Source organism: Bufo bufo, chromosome 4, assembly GCF_905171765.1.
Source record: "Bufo bufo chromosome 4, aBufBuf1.1, whole genome shotgun sequence".
In the NCBI taxonomy this organism is placed as follows: Eukaryota; Metazoa; Chordata; class Amphibia; order Anura; family Bufonidae; genus Bufo; species Bufo bufo.
In genome coordinates, this window is record NC_053392.1 from 349,378,085 (window position 1) to 349,393,825 (window position 15,741).

Genomic DNA, 15,741 nt, shown 5'->3' on the forward strand with positions numbered 1-15,741 from the left:
CTATTTTTGACTTTTCTGAGCCTGTCAAGTCCTTCTTTTGACCCATTTTGCCAAAGGAAAGGAAGTTGCCTAATAATTATGCACACCTAATATAGGGTGTTGATGTCATTAGACCACACCCCTTCTCATTACAGAGATGCACATCACCTAATATGCTTAATTGGTAGTAGGCTTTCGAGCCTATACAGCTTGGAGTAAGACAACATGCATAAAGAGGATGATGTGGTCAAAATACTCATTTGCCTAATAATTCTGCACGCAGTGTATGTGCTGAGTAAACACAGATCTCACAACAAAGTAATCAGCCAATTGATTAGTGGCACGTTTACATTGGGTAGTTTTCAGTAACGACCGTTAGTACATAGAAACGTTACTTCCTGACAATTGTCCTGATAATCTGACCATATATATATATATATATATGTCATATGTATGGGTCCTAGCTGTTTTTACTGTTTCATGTTCAGTTACCAACTACAAACAAATGTATTTCAATGGCAAATACTCTCTCCTATTATTTACATCCATTATAGGGTTTGCCAGCTTTAAACAATCACTTTTTGTTAGAGGGGTGACCCTTCCTGCTAAAATTCCCAAATATCAGATGTAGTCTGTATTACACAGTTGCCCTTGAAATCAAAGTGCAAGAGATGCTATGTGTCGTCACTATCCACTCCACTGACTAACAGATGCACTCATCTTGAATTCCCCCCAATAAAATTGATTTTCTAAATAAGGCAGCCTCTTTAAAGAGTCACTGTACTTTTACACGTCATTTCATTTAATAGAGAATGGTGTATTTAGCAAATTTCTAAATCACTTCATTTAAAAAATCTGCCTGCATCGGCCTGTAAAGTCATGGACACTAAAGGTCTCACCTAACTTGCCCGTTGTCAGGTAAGATCCATCCCTGGTAACAGAAGACCATTCAGAGAAAATGGGGGCATTGCAGAGTTAGCTGAGCTCCTGAGCCTGATAGAAGAACTGCTTCTACACTGCTTCTGAAGAGCAGAGAAGCTCCTGTGTGTTTATTAGTCTGACCTCTCATTCTTTATCAGATTTCTGAGCTCCCTAGAAGAAAACAAACATACTGGGAAGTAAGGGAAGAGAGGTCACTGCACACAGTACTGGCAGAGACACCCCCTGCTTGTGAGAGAAATGTATCTAGCTGTGCATTTGAAACAGGAAATATGGCTGAGGAAGGCATTAGGGAAGCCTAAAAAAGACGTGCTCCATCATAGTTATAATTCTACAATAAACCACAGCCATTTTGCAAGCTTTTTTTTTTTTTTTTAACTTAGGTACGCTTTAAGTTTTGTACATAAAGGAAACCTGTCTACTGGAACCATTGGCATCTTGTGACATCTCAACAGGCTCCCTCATTTCACTATAACAAATATGTCAAATATGCCAAGCAGTTCAGCCAGAAGCTACACAACAGACTCTTTGTGCCTGGTTCGATTTTAGAAATATTTATTTCCCTGAAACACTGCATCATTTGGAGTATAACATAGCACTCTGCAGTGAGGGAGCCATGCTCCCCATGGTTCGTGCAGCATTAAAGAGATGACAGGTTCCCTTTAATTGAAAAATCTTATTTGTATAAATATTACTACTATAAATAAAGATAAAACAAGATTTATATTTCATATGGATACACCTTAATAAAATGGGAATGGTTGGTGATATTAACTTCCTGTTTGTGGCACATTAGTATATGTGAAGGGAGAAACTTTTCAAGATGGGTGGTGACCATGGCGGCCATTTTGAAGTTGGCCATTTTGAATCCAACTTTTGTTTTTTCAATAGGAAGAGGGTCATGTGACACATTAAACTTATTGGGAATTTCACGCGAAAAACAATGGTGTGCTTGGTTTTAACGTAACTTTATTCTTTTATGAGTTATTTACAAGTTTCTCTTTGTTTACAGCCATTGACATGTCGCCGAGGTTAACACGTGAGGAGCGGATAGAAATTGTGTTGATGTCTGGTGAACTCAGTAACCGGGTCATTGCAGCAGATTTCAATGCAAGACACCCTACGAGACCACCCATCTCCCATGCTACAGTTAGCAAACTGCTTGCTACGTTTCGTGAAACTGGTTCAGTGTTGGATTTGCCAAAATGTGGACGCATGAAATCTGTCTCTAATGAAGAAACATCAGTGGCTGTCCTAGTTTCATTCAGCAAGAGCCCACAGCGTAGCACTCGCCGCATGTCACTTGGAGAGTGGCATTAGTCGAACATCCCTTCGACGGATATTAGCTACTCACAAATGGCACCCTTACAAACTCCAGCTACTGCAGCATCTCAACGAGGATGACCCAGATCGGCGCACTGAATTTGCAGAATGGGCAAAACAAAAATTGGAACAGGACCCTCAGTTTACGCAGAAGATTTTGTTCAGTGATGAGGCAAACTTTTATGTGAATGGTGAAGTTAACAAACAAAACCACCGCTATTGGTCTGACACTAACCCACATTGGATAGATCCCTCCAAGACTGTTGGAACAAAAAAATTGATGGTATGGTGTGGTATATGGGGTACAAAGATAGTGGGGCCATTCTTCATCAATGGAAACCTCAAGGCCACTGGTCAATGGAAACCTCAAGGCCACTGGATATGCGAAATTGCTACATGCTGATGTGTTTCCCTCTTTATGCACTGAAGCTGGCACGTTCCCTGAGTTTTTCCAGCAAGATGGTGCACCACCACATTATGGGTGTCAGGTCCAAGCATTCCTCCAAGGTCTCCCGATCTGACCCCCTTAGACTTTTATCTTTGGGGTCATCTGAAGGCAATTGTCTATGCTGTGAAGATACGAGATGTGCAGCACCTGAAACTACGGATACGGGAAGCCTGTGCTAGCATTTCTCCTGCGGTGTTGCTATCAGTGTGTGAAGAGTGGGAGAAGAGGGTTGCATTGACAATCCAACACAATGGGCAGCACATTGAACACATTTTATAAGTGGTCAGAAACGTGTAAATAACTCATGAAAGAATAAAGTTACATTAAAACCAAGCACACCATTGTTTTTCTTGTGAAATTCCCAATAAGTTTGATGTGTCTCATGACCCTCTTCCTATTGAAAAAACAAAAGTTGGATTCAAAATGGCCGCCATGGTCACCACCCATCTTGAAAAGTTTCCCCCCTCACATATATACTAATGTGCCACAAACAGGAATTTAATATCACCAACCATTCCCATTTTATTAAGGTGTATCCATATAAATGGCTCACCCTGTATATTGAGAATTCTCTCATTAAGCCTAAGAAGTCCTACTGTGCCAAAAATTATTTAATTCAGGCGTGCTCAACCTGCGGCCCTCCATCTGTTGCAAAACTACAACTCCCAGCATGCCCGAACAGCCTACAGCTATCAGCCTACAGCAGGGCATTGTGGGAGTTGTAGTTTTGCAACAGCTGGAGGGCGCCACAGGTTGAGCATCCCTGATTTAATTCAATCATTTATTTGTATAATGTACTCTTTTTGAGATTGACGTATTATACTATGTCTGTCTTGTCTTTCAGAGCAATAATGGAGCACAAAGAGTTGCTAAAAGTACCCTGGGACTGGCAAGTAGGTAAGCCATTCAAATTTCCTCACAAATAATGCTTCACTAAACAATGAATAATGGCCTTGCAATCTATCAAAACCCGAGCCGCTTTATAACATTTTCCTAAATGAGCTCTCCACCTACTGACTTAACGAACATTTACTGCACCATTATCTTGGGTATAGAATAGCACCAACCAGAGATCAATGCGGAAATAAAATTTACAGAGGATGACACTTTTACTCTCATATGAACCAAAAGAATATGAGAACTGTTAACAGTAATGGCCATAAAAAGATAAATACTAAAGAATATCCAAATGTCTAATTCTCATAAAATAAGATTGCCCAAAGGCAACAGTGCATAAAACATACAAATGAGTTAGAAGGAAATTAGGCCTGCATATGGAATAATAAGGAGCATCATACATCTATGTCTGCCCAAAACAGTCCGAGAACTTCTATTAGTTTTATTAAACAAGTCTCGGGGAGGCAGTGAAATAAATTACTGTGAATTGTGGAAGGTAATTGAGCCTTTGGTGAATACATTATCTGTATTGTATTAATATGCTTCAAAATAATATGTGTATTCATGCAAAATAGTGAGCTGCACTGGTACTATACAGTAGACCTAAGCTTGTTGATTAAGTTGAGGCTTCTTCCACATGGTTGTAACACAAGCCCACTTTAGTATCCGCAGTTCAGTCACATACCCAGACCTCCCATATCACAAGCAAAACAAAAAATGAAGTATATCTTCTAGAACATCACAGCTTTATTAGAAAAATGGTGTTTATCTAATAAAGCTGCAAAGCTTTAGAAGATATACTTCCTTTTCAGTTTTGCTTACGGAGAGTGCCGAGGGTATCCTATCTTCGTTGGCAAAGGTGTTTTCTGCTATACACTGTTGGGGGAGCTAGAACTTCGCTTTCTGATGTTTCTCCAATATCACAGTTGGATTCTGTGGTGGATATGAGGGGCCTACTGTAGACTGGATGATTTTCAGGCCAATCATCGGGAACAAACATTCATAGGAATGATTGTTTCTGATATCTGGCCCATATACCCATGAGCCAATCAGCCAATAAGCACTCATTTGTTGGCTGTTTTCCATCTTTCATCAGGATAAAATATCAGGGATAGAGATGCTGCCTATAATCACTGCAGGGGTGGACTGGGAGCTTAAAGTGACCCTGGAATAAGCCTAAAAGAGTTCCCAAGTGGAAAGCAGGCTCGAAATTGACAGAGGGTGGGCAACAGAAGTAGGCAGGGACAACAGAAGTAGGCGTGACCTGCAATACTGTAGTGCAGCACAAAATACCCCCTAGCAGAACACAGCAGAAATGCAACACTGCAGCACAAAATATTGCCACCCCACTGCAGTATTCCACTTTATCGCCATACTGAATTAAACAGAGCAGCTGGGCACATAGCAGTAATTAATTATTCAGAAATTAAGCATTAATTATCATCCAGCCCCAGCTTGAGAGGCCCACTGGGCATTGGCCCACGAGGAAATTTTCCTGTAGAGTCTATGGCCAGTCCGCCCCTGAATCACTAATTAGGGGGAAGAACAACTGCCATAGTAGATGTTCCTCCCATTCACATTGTATTGGACTATATAATAGGCTTATTCAAACATGCGCTGATCAACAGTTTAATAAGTCGTGTTCAGTAGAACTGCAGGAGTTCCGGTTACAGCAGTTGCAAAACAGATGTTACCCGTATTATGGCTTGGGGACACATCACCGCTGAGGCCAGTTATTGGTGCAGTTCCTCATGTGACCCCGTCTGTGAGGAAGTTGACAGACGGGCAGTGGTAGTCCAGTGAACACATGCAGAGCATTTGGGAGCAGTTAACCACCTCAGGACCGCCGTACGCAGGATTGCGTCTTTGCGGCGGTCCTGTTGTTCTGGGTGGACGCGCCGGTGCGTCCTCTCGCGAGACGCGAGATTTCCTGTGAACGCGCGCACACAGGCGCGCGCGTTCACAGGATCGGAAGGTAAGCGAGTGGATCTCCAGCCTGCCAGCGGCGATCGTTCGCTGGCAGGCTGGAGATGTGATTTTTTTAACCCTTAACAGGTATATTAGACGCTGTTTTGATAACAGCGTCTAATATACCTGCTACCTGGTCCTCTGGTGGTCCCCTTTGTTTGGATCGACCACCAGAGGACACAGGCAGCTCAGTAATATGTTGCACCAAGCACCACTACACTACACCCCCCCCCCCGTCACTTATTAACCCCTTATTAGCCCTTGATCACCCCTGATCACCCCATATAGACTCCCTGATCACCCCCCTGTCATTGATTACCCCCCTGTCATTGATCACCCCCCTGTAAAGCTCCATTCAGATGTCCGCATGATTTTTACGGATCCACTGATAGACTGATCGGATCCGTAAAAATCATACGGACGTCTGAATGCAGCCTTACAGGGGAGTGATAAATGACGGAGGTGATCACCCCATATAGACTCCCTGATCACCCCCCTGTCATTGATCACCCCCCTGTAAAGCTCCATTCAGATGTCCGCATGATTTTTACGGATCCACTGATAGACTGATCGGATCCGTAAAAATCATACGGACGTCTGAATGCAGCCTTAAAGGGGAGTGATCAATGACTGTGGTGATCACCCCATATAGACTCCCTGATCACCCCCCTGTCATTGATCACCCCCCTGTAAAGCTCCATTCAGATGTCCGCATGATTTTTACGGATCCACTGATAGACTGATCGGATCCGTAAAAATCATACGGACGTCTGAATGGAGCCTTACAGGGGAGTGATCAATGACTGTGGTGATCACCCCATATAGACTCCCTGATCACCCCCCTGTCATTGATTACCCCCCTGTCATTGATCACCCCCCTGTAAAGCTCCATTCAGATGTCCGCATGATTTTTACGGATCCACTGATAGACTGATCGGATCCGTAAAAATCATACGGACGTCTGAATGCAGCCTTACAGGGGAGTGATCAATGACTGTGGTGATCACCCCATATAGACTCCCTGATCACCCCCCTGTCATTGATTACCCCTCTGTCATTGATCACCCCCCTGTAAAGCTCCATTCAGATGTCCGCATGATTTTTACGGATCCACTGATAGACTGATCGGATCCGTAAAAATCATACGGACGTCTGAATGCAGCCTTACAGGGGAGTGATCAATGACTGTGGTGATCACCCCATATAGACTCCCTGATCACCCCCCTGTCATTGATTACCCCTCTGTCATTGATCACCCCCCTGTAAAGCTCCATTCAGATGTCCGCATGATTTTTACGGATCCACTGATAGACTGATCGGATCCGTAAAAATCATACGGACGTCTGAATGCAGCCTTACAGGGGAGTGATCAATGACTGTGGTGATCACCCCATATAGACTCCCTGATCACCCCCCTGTCATTGATTACCCCTCTGTCATTGATCACCCCCCTGTAAAGCTCCATTCAGATGTCCGCATGATTTTTACGGATCCACTGATAGACTGATCGGATCCGTAAAAATCATACGGACGTCTGAATGCAGCCTTACAGGGGGGTGATCAATGACAGTTGGGTGATCACCCCATATAGACTCCCTGATCACCCCCCTGTCATTGATCACCCCCCCTGTCATTGATCACCCCCCTGTCATTGATCCCCCCCCTGTCATTGATCACCCCCCCTGTCATTGATCACCCCTCTGTAAGGCTGCATTCAGTCTTTTTTTTGGCCCAAGTTAGCGGAATTTTTTTTTTTTTCTTACAAAGTCACATATTCCACTAACTTGTGACAAAAAATAAAATCTCACATGAACTCACCATACCCCTCACGGAATCCAAATGCGTAAAATTTTTTAGACATTTATATTCCAGACTTCTTCTCACGCTTTAGGGCCCCTAGAATGCCAGGGCAGTATAAATACCCCACATGTGACCCCATTTCGGAAAGAAGACACCCCCAGGTATTCCGTGAGGGGCATATTGAGTCCATGAAAGATTGAAATTTTTGTCCCAAGTTAGCGGAACGGGAGACTTTGTGAGAAAAAAATAAAAAATATCAATTTCCGCTAACTTGTGCCAAAAAAAAAAAATTTCTATGAACTCGCCATGCCCCTCATTGAATACCTTGGGGTGTCTTCTTTCCAAAATGGGGTCACATGTGGGGTATTTATACTGCCCTGGCATTCTAGGGGCCCCAAAGCGTGAGAAGAAGTCTGGTATCCAAATGTCTAAAAATGCCCTCCTAAAAGGAATTTGGGCCCCTTTGCGCATCTAGGCTGCAAAAAAGTGTCACACATCTGGTATCGCCATACTCAGGAGAAGTTGGGGAATGTGTTTTGGGGTGTCATTTTACATATACCCATGCTGGGTGAGATAAATATCTTGGTCAAATGCCAACTTTGTATAAAAAAATGGAAAAAGTTGGCATTTGACCAAGATATTTATCTCACCCAGCATGGGTATATGTAAAAAGACACCCCAAAACACATTCCCCAACGTCTCCTGAATACGGCGATACCAGATGTGTGACACTTTTTTGCAGCCTAGGTGGGCAAAGGGGCCCACATTCCAAAGAGCACCTTTCGGATTTCACTGGTCATTTACCTACTTACCACACATTAGGGCCCCTGGAAAATGCCAGGGCAGTATAACTACCCCACAAGTGACCCCATTTTGGAAAGAAGACACCCCAAGGTATTCCGTGAGGGGCTTGGCGAGTTCCTAGAATTTTTTATTTTTTGTCACAAGTTAGTGGAAAATGATGATTTTTTATTTTATTTTTTTTTTTCATACAAAGTCTCATATTCCACTAACTTGTGACAAAAAATAAAAACTTCCATGAACTCACTATGCCCATCAGCGAATACCCTGGGGTCTCTTCTTTCCAAAATGGGGTCACTTGTGGGGTAGTTATACTGCCCTGGCATTCTAGGGGCCCAAATGTGTGGTAAGGAGTTTGAAATCAAATTCTGTAAAAAATGACGAGTGAAATTCGAAAGGTGCTCTTTGGAATGTGGGCCCCTTTGCCCATCTAGGCTGCAAAAAAGTGTCACACATCTGGTATCTCCGTACTCAGGAGAAGGTGGGGAATGTGTTTTGGGGTGTCTTTTTACATATACCCATGCTGGGTGAGAGAAATATCTTGGCAAAAGACAACTTTTCCCATTTTTTTATACAAAGTTGGCATTTGACCAAGATATTTATCTCACCCAGCATGGGTATATGTAAAAAGACACCCCAAAACACATTCCCCAACTTCTACTGAATACGGAGATACCAGATGTGTGACACTTTTTTGCAGCCTAGGTGGGCAAAGGGGCCCACATTCCAAAGAGCACCTTTCGGATTTCACTCGTCATTTTTTACAGAATTTGATTTCAAACTCCTTACCACACATTTGGGCCCCTAGAATGCCAGGGCAGTATAACTACCCCACAAGTGACCCCATTTTGGAAAGAAGAGACCCCAAGGTATTTCGTGATGGGCATAGTGAGTTCATGGAAGTTTTTATTTTTTGTCACAAGTTAGTGGAATATGAGACTTTGTAAGAAAAAAAAAAAAAAAGAAAAAAATCATCATTTTCCGCTAACTTGTGACAAAAAATAAAAAGTTCTATGAACTCACTATGCCCATCAGCGAATACCTTAGGGTGTGTATTTTCCGAAATGGGGTCATTTGTGGGGTGTTTGTACTGTCTGGCCATTGTAGAACCTCAGGAAACATGACAGGTGCTCAGAAAGTCAGAGCTGCTTCAAAAAGCGGAAATTCACATTTTTGTACCATAGTTTGTAAACGCTATAACTTTTACCCAAACCATTTTTTTTTTACCCAAACATTTTTTTTTAATCAAAGACATGTAGAACAATAAATTTAGAGCAAAATTTATATATGGATGTCGTTTTTTTTTGCAAAATTTTACAACTGAAAGTGAAAAATGTCATTTTTTTGCAAAAAAATCGTTAAATTTCGATTAATAACAAAAAAAGTAAAAATGTCAGCAGCAATGAAATACCACCAAATGAAAGCTCTATTAGTGAGAAGAAAAGGAGGTAAAATTAATTTGGGTGGTAAGTTGCATGACCGAGCAATAAACGGTGAAAGTAGTGTAGGTCAGAAGTGTAAAAAGTGGCCTGGTCTTTCAGGGTGTTTAAGCACTGGGGGCTGAGGTGGTTAAAGGCTATGTACACTTAATTTTTTTTTATTATTGCATTGCACTTATTTTTAGCTGAAAAACATTTTTTTTATTGGCCTTTATTAAAAAATATGGAATCCTTTTTTCTGTACATAGCTGAGATGCTCTTGTAGCAGCCTGTGGATTTTCTGTCTTTTCCGTCAGTTGGGGAGCTGATGGACTCCTTATCTCTGCTCTCTGACATTATAAACACTCATTATAGCTCAGTTCTTATTTTACTGATAAGAATGTGGCTTAAATAAGTATTTATGACCTCTCAGTAGTTTAGAGATAAGGTTTATGTAGATGACTGGCACAAAGTGAAAGTGAAACTACCAGTCACACAGTTAGAAAAACAGTTAACCATTTGTGACAGAATGGCTCAATATTTTTAATAAAGGCCAATAGAAAATATGATTTCTAGGCAAAAATTAGTAAAATGCAATCATAAACAAAAATTAGGTTTCTCCCCGGGTACCGCTGGCTAGGGGGTTATAGCCCCTTTAAGAACACATTATAAAATGTTAGAAGGCAGGTCTAGCTTGTATAACCTGCAGATTTCCTTTTAACCATGAACAGATTTAGCAGCAGACTCTTTGCTAATCATATTGTGTGTCTTACTTGTACAGGTTTGTTATATGTGGGATTCACCGCCTGCATGTTTGGCCTCTATAGCTTCCTCCCTGTGGTTATCAAAAAAACAAGCGCCACTGCCATCAACCTCTCCACACTAACAGCAGAACTCTACACCTTCTTCTGTGGTCTCTTCTTGTTTCATTACAAGGTGAGTTACAGTGGAGTCCAGGTCATGTGAATAAACTAAGATGTCATGGACTTACATGTTATTGCAGAAGTGATGTTACAACCTATGAAAATCACAAAATTACAGGAAACACCACCACATTATCCACTTACTGTATACTAGTAACTTCTGTCTTTGAAGCCTGAGAGTCATTCTGTATGCTTCTCACATTCCTGGAAGAATACAAAATATATTCTTTTCCTTTTGTATTGCTAAAATATGCCAGACAGCATGCCTTTTACAGTAACAGCTTCTTGTAGGTGAATTTCATTTAATACATATCCCACCGGAGGCGAGATATATGAGGTTATTCTGATATATGCGATATATAGCTTCCCTGAAGCCGTAATTTTGCTTGGTAGGACTCACAATGACACGTTAAAGGTCACTTATAAACCACAAACCCATCCAGATAGCAATATATTTTTATATGTGACAGTGTAGTTATTTTTATTCTGTGCTACAGTATAACAGCCATCTTCATATTGTCTTCACTGATTTTCAATTTAACTTGAGGACACATTTTTATTAATTTTTATTTCTTCGGTTTTCTTCCTAAATAGTTGGTCTACATATACTAACATCTCAAATGTATAACTTGTTTAGGAATTTTTATTGTTCAACTATTCAACTTTACAGTAGGTCTTGATTAAAAACGTCCTGCTATATATTTTGCACGTACAACAGAATTCTTTAACAAGGTTGTCCAAGATAATTAACCCCTTCCAGACAGAGCCAGTTTTCACCTTCCTGACAGAGCCTAAGGCCTCTTTCAGACGGGCGTTGCGGGAAAAGGTGCGGGTGCGTTACGGGAACACCCGCGATTTTTCCACGCGAGTGCAAAAGATTGCAATGCGTTTTGCACTCGCGTGAGAAAAATCGCGCATGTTTGGTACCCAAACCCGAACTTCTTCACAGAAGTTCGGGCTTGGGATCGGTGTTCTGTAGATTGTATTATTTTCCCTTATAACATGGTTATAAGGGAAAATAATAGCATTCTGAATACAGAATGCATAGTAAAATAGCGCTGGAGGGGTTAAAAAAATAATAATAATAATTTAACTCACCTTAGTCCACTTGATCGCTCTGCCCGGCTTCTCGTCTGTCTCCTTTGTTGAACAGGACCTGTGGTGACGTCACTCCGGTCATCCCATGATCCATCACATGATCCATCACCATGGTGAAAGATCATGTGATGGATCATGTGATGACCGGAGTGACGTCACCACAGATCCTGTTCAGCAAAGGAGACAGAAGGAGATGCCGGGCTATGCGAGCAAGTGGACTAAGGTGAGTTAAATCATTTTTATTTTTTTTCAACCCCTCCAGCGCTATTTTAGTATGCATTCTGTATTCAGAATGCTATTATTTTCCCTTATAACCATGTTATAAGGGGAAATAATAATGATCGGGTCTCCATCCCGATCGTCTCCTAGCAACCGTGCGTGAAAATCGCACCGCATCCGCACTTACTTGCGGATGCTTGCGATTTTCACGCAACCCTATTCACTTCTATGGGGCCTGCGTTGCGTGAAAAACGCAGAATATAGAGCATGCTGCGATTTTCATGCAACGCACAAGTGATGCGTGAAAATCACCTCTCATGTGAACAGCCCCATAGAAGTGAATGGGTCGGTATTCAGTGCGGGTGCAATTCGTTCAACTCACGCATCGCATCCGCGTGGAATACTCGCCTGTGTGAAAGGGGCCTAAGGCTACTTTCACACTTGCGGCAGAGGTATCCGGCAAGCAGTTCAGTCGCCGGCAATCTGCATGCAAATGGACAGCATTTGTAGACGGATCCGGATGAGGATCCGTCTTACAAATGCATTGCAAGAACGGATCCATCTCTCCGGATGTCATCCGGAGAAACGGATCCGTTATATATTTTTTTTGCATGTTTACTGGTCTGCGGAAGGACAGATCCGGCATTGCGGTATTTTTAATCCCGGATCTGGCACTAATACATTTCAATGTAAACTAATGCCAGATCCGGCATTCCAAATACTGATCCGGAATTTTGGACGGAGATAATACCGAAGCATGCTGCAGTATTTTCTCCGTCCAAAACGCTGTTCAGTGACTGAACTGAAGACATCCTGATGCATCCTGAACAGATTTCTCTCCATTCAGAATGCATAGGGATTAAACTGATCAGTTCTTTTCTGGTATTGAGCCCCTAGGACGGAACTCAGTGCTGGAAAAAAAAAATGCTAGTGTGAAAGTACCCTTACTTTGCAGATTTGACACGTGTTACTTTTTGTGCATCCCACTATTTGTTACACATTTGTTTCTGAATATGGCAACAGCCCATAAGTGGTCGCAAACTTCTGTATAGGCACACCCCAGAGCTCAGACAGGAAGGAGCACCATTTGACTTTCGGAGGGTAGATATTGCTTGAATGGTTCTTGGGTACCATGTCAGATTTGCAGAGCCCCTGAGGTACCAGGACAGTGTAAAATCCCAAAAACCTACCCCATTTTGGAAACTACATCATTCAAGGAATTTACCTAAGGGTATAGTGATTGGCTCAACCATACAAATGTTTCATAGAATTATTTAAGATTGAGAAATTAATTTAAATATTACATTGCATTTCAATTATATGCAATTCTAGCCTGAAAAGTTTCAGAAGAGATCAGGAGGGAGTAGATAAGCTGTAATGACTTATTGTGATCCTGTGTAATCTATATATAGGTTGTATGTGTCGCTGTAATTCTGCCTGTGATGATAATGGGATGACTGCTGAAAAGTTATAGGTACAGATAAAGACGTGACACCTATTATTAGGCTTAGTGGTCAGTGCGAAAATTCAGGAAAATAAAATCAAACCAAGTCCCCAAATGGTCTAAAAAATTTAATTACGTTTTACTTGCCTCTTTCTCCAGTGTTGTTCTCTGCATGGCTGGTCCGCTCCTCCTGATGCCGCATGTTTATAAACTGCAGAGGTTCCGTGCCTCTATACGCCATGTGACTATAGAGGTATATCGAGGACAGTGATTGCATGCAGTCATCACATGCCATAAATCTGCACATCGCCATCACTGTGATATGCACAATGACATGAAGGTGTATGGCATGTCACTGCTGCAGCCAGTCACTGTCCTCAGCAGTAGATCACTAAGAATAATACTTGGCTCCAGTGGTCATGAGCTATAAAACCAGCACATCACCACTGCAGTCTGTAAACAAGTAGTGGCAGGAGGATTGGCAGGGGCAGAGAACAGCACTTGGGAAAGATAAAGTATTACCTATTAATGATTGCATTTAACTTATTTTTGGCTAAAAATCATATTTTCAATTGGCCTTTATTCAGTCACAAAGGGTTAACTGTTTTTCTAACTGTGTACTGGTACTTTCACTTTCACTTTGTGCTGGTCATCTAATTACCCTTATTTATAAACTACTGAGAGGTCATAAACACTTATTTAAGCCACATTCTTATCAGTAAGATAAAGATTGAGCTTTAGGCCTCATGCACACGACCGTTGTTTGGGTCCGCATCCGAGCCGCCGTTTTGGTGGCTCGAATGCGGACCCATTCACTTTTTTTAGCGGCCCCGCAAAAAAAATAAAACATGTCCTATTCTTGTCCGCGCTTTGTGGACAAGAATAGGCATTTATATTGCCGGCTTCCGTTCCGCAAATTGTGGAAGGCAATACGGCAGCTTCCGTTTTTTGCGGATCTGCGGATTGCGGACCGCAAAGAATGGAACGGTCGTGTGCATGAGGCCTTAATAAGTGTTTATGATGTAAGAGAGCACAGATAAGTCCAGAAAGGACAAAAAATTCACAGGCAGCTAATAGAGCATGTCAGCTCTGTACAGAAAAAAGGATTCCATATCTAATATATGAAGATGAGTGTATATATGTATGTATGTATGTCCACTAAAGGAATCCACACTGTCACATTTACAATCACGAAATTTGGCACACAGATACATCAGGTGTCCGGGAAGGTTTTATATCAGGTCTCAGCTCTCTAGGACTTACCGTTCCTGAGATATTCCCCAAAAATGCATTAGCCAAAAGAAACTTGGTCACATGACCCTTATCAGCTAATTGAAGCTCGCAGGCCAGTCTCCACGCACACACAGCTTTACACTAGGTTTCCATAACAACCCAGCCATTTTTCTTCACTGCTGTAGGTGAGCTTTAAAGGAAACCTGTCACAAGGATAATCGCTATTGAAGTAAAGCCATGGCCAAATAGCACTTAGTACCTTATTTCCAGATGTGCCTTTGTTCCAGCAATAGATTTTTTTATCCTCTGAAAATCCAGTTTATTTGGTATGCAAATGAGCCAGTAAGGTGCCCAGAGGGGCGTCATTCTTGCAGGAAGGAGCCCAGACACGCCCCCTGCCACAATGTGTCCACCCTCAAAAGACAAACGTAAAACCCCGCCCCAGATCCTGCTAAGCCACGCCCCTGATCCGGTTAGGCCACGCCCCCATACTCCTCAGTCGACAGGGATTGAAAAAATGAAGGTAAAAATCAACTTCTGTCAGCTGCAGGGGTGGGAGGGAGGGTGACTTTCTCCCTGCAGCTCACACTCAGACAGCACTATGCTGCTGTTTTAGAGTGATTTTTTGAAAAGGACATGCCCCCAATCTGATTAGGCCATGCCCCCTCCCACTCCTCAGCCGACAGGGATTGAAAAAATAAAGTTAAAAATCCACATCTAGGTCCCACTAAGCCACGCCCCGATCTGGTTAGACCACGCCCCCTGTCACTCCTCAGCCAACAGGGATTAAAAAAATGAAGTTAAAAATCAACTTCTGTCAGCTGCAGGGGTGGGAGGGAGGGTGACTTTCTCCCTGCAGCTCACACAGCACAGTGCTGCTGTCTCTGAGAATGAGGTGTTCAAAAGGACATTCTTGTGTCCGTCCAGGCCCTGCGCCAGATGGAGGACAGGGAGTCTGAAAGCCGGACTGTCTGGCCTAAAACCGGACCTCTGGCCACCCTAGGGGCAGGCTGCTGTGGAGGTCACAGTTAAGGGGATGGTCCGCTATGGAGGTCAATGTTAAGGGGCAGATTGCTGTAAGGCCCCTTTCACACAGGCGAGAATTCCACATGGGTGCAATAAGTGAGGTGAACGCATTGCACTCGCACTGAATCCGGACACCTTCACTCCAATGGGGATGTGCACATGAGCAGTGATTTTCACGCATCACTTGTGCGTTGTGTTAAAATCGAAGCAAGCTCTATATTGTGC

The 15,741-nt window shown here is 42.5% G+C and overlaps 1 protein-coding gene across 1 annotated transcript in view; it reads left to right on the forward strand.

The window, feature by feature from the left end:
* Positions 1-15,741, forward strand: part of SLC35F1 (solute carrier family 35 member F1) — a 446,044-nt gene that overhangs the window by 412,106 nt on the left and 18,197 nt on the right. The window contains exons 6-7 of the mRNA XM_040428920.1: positions 3,534-3,586; positions 10,355-10,509. Of these exons, the coding sequence (XP_040284854.1) occupies positions 3,534-3,586; positions 10,355-10,509 (208 nt within the window). The remainder of the gene's footprint in view (positions 1-3,533; positions 3,587-10,354; positions 10,510-15,741) is intronic.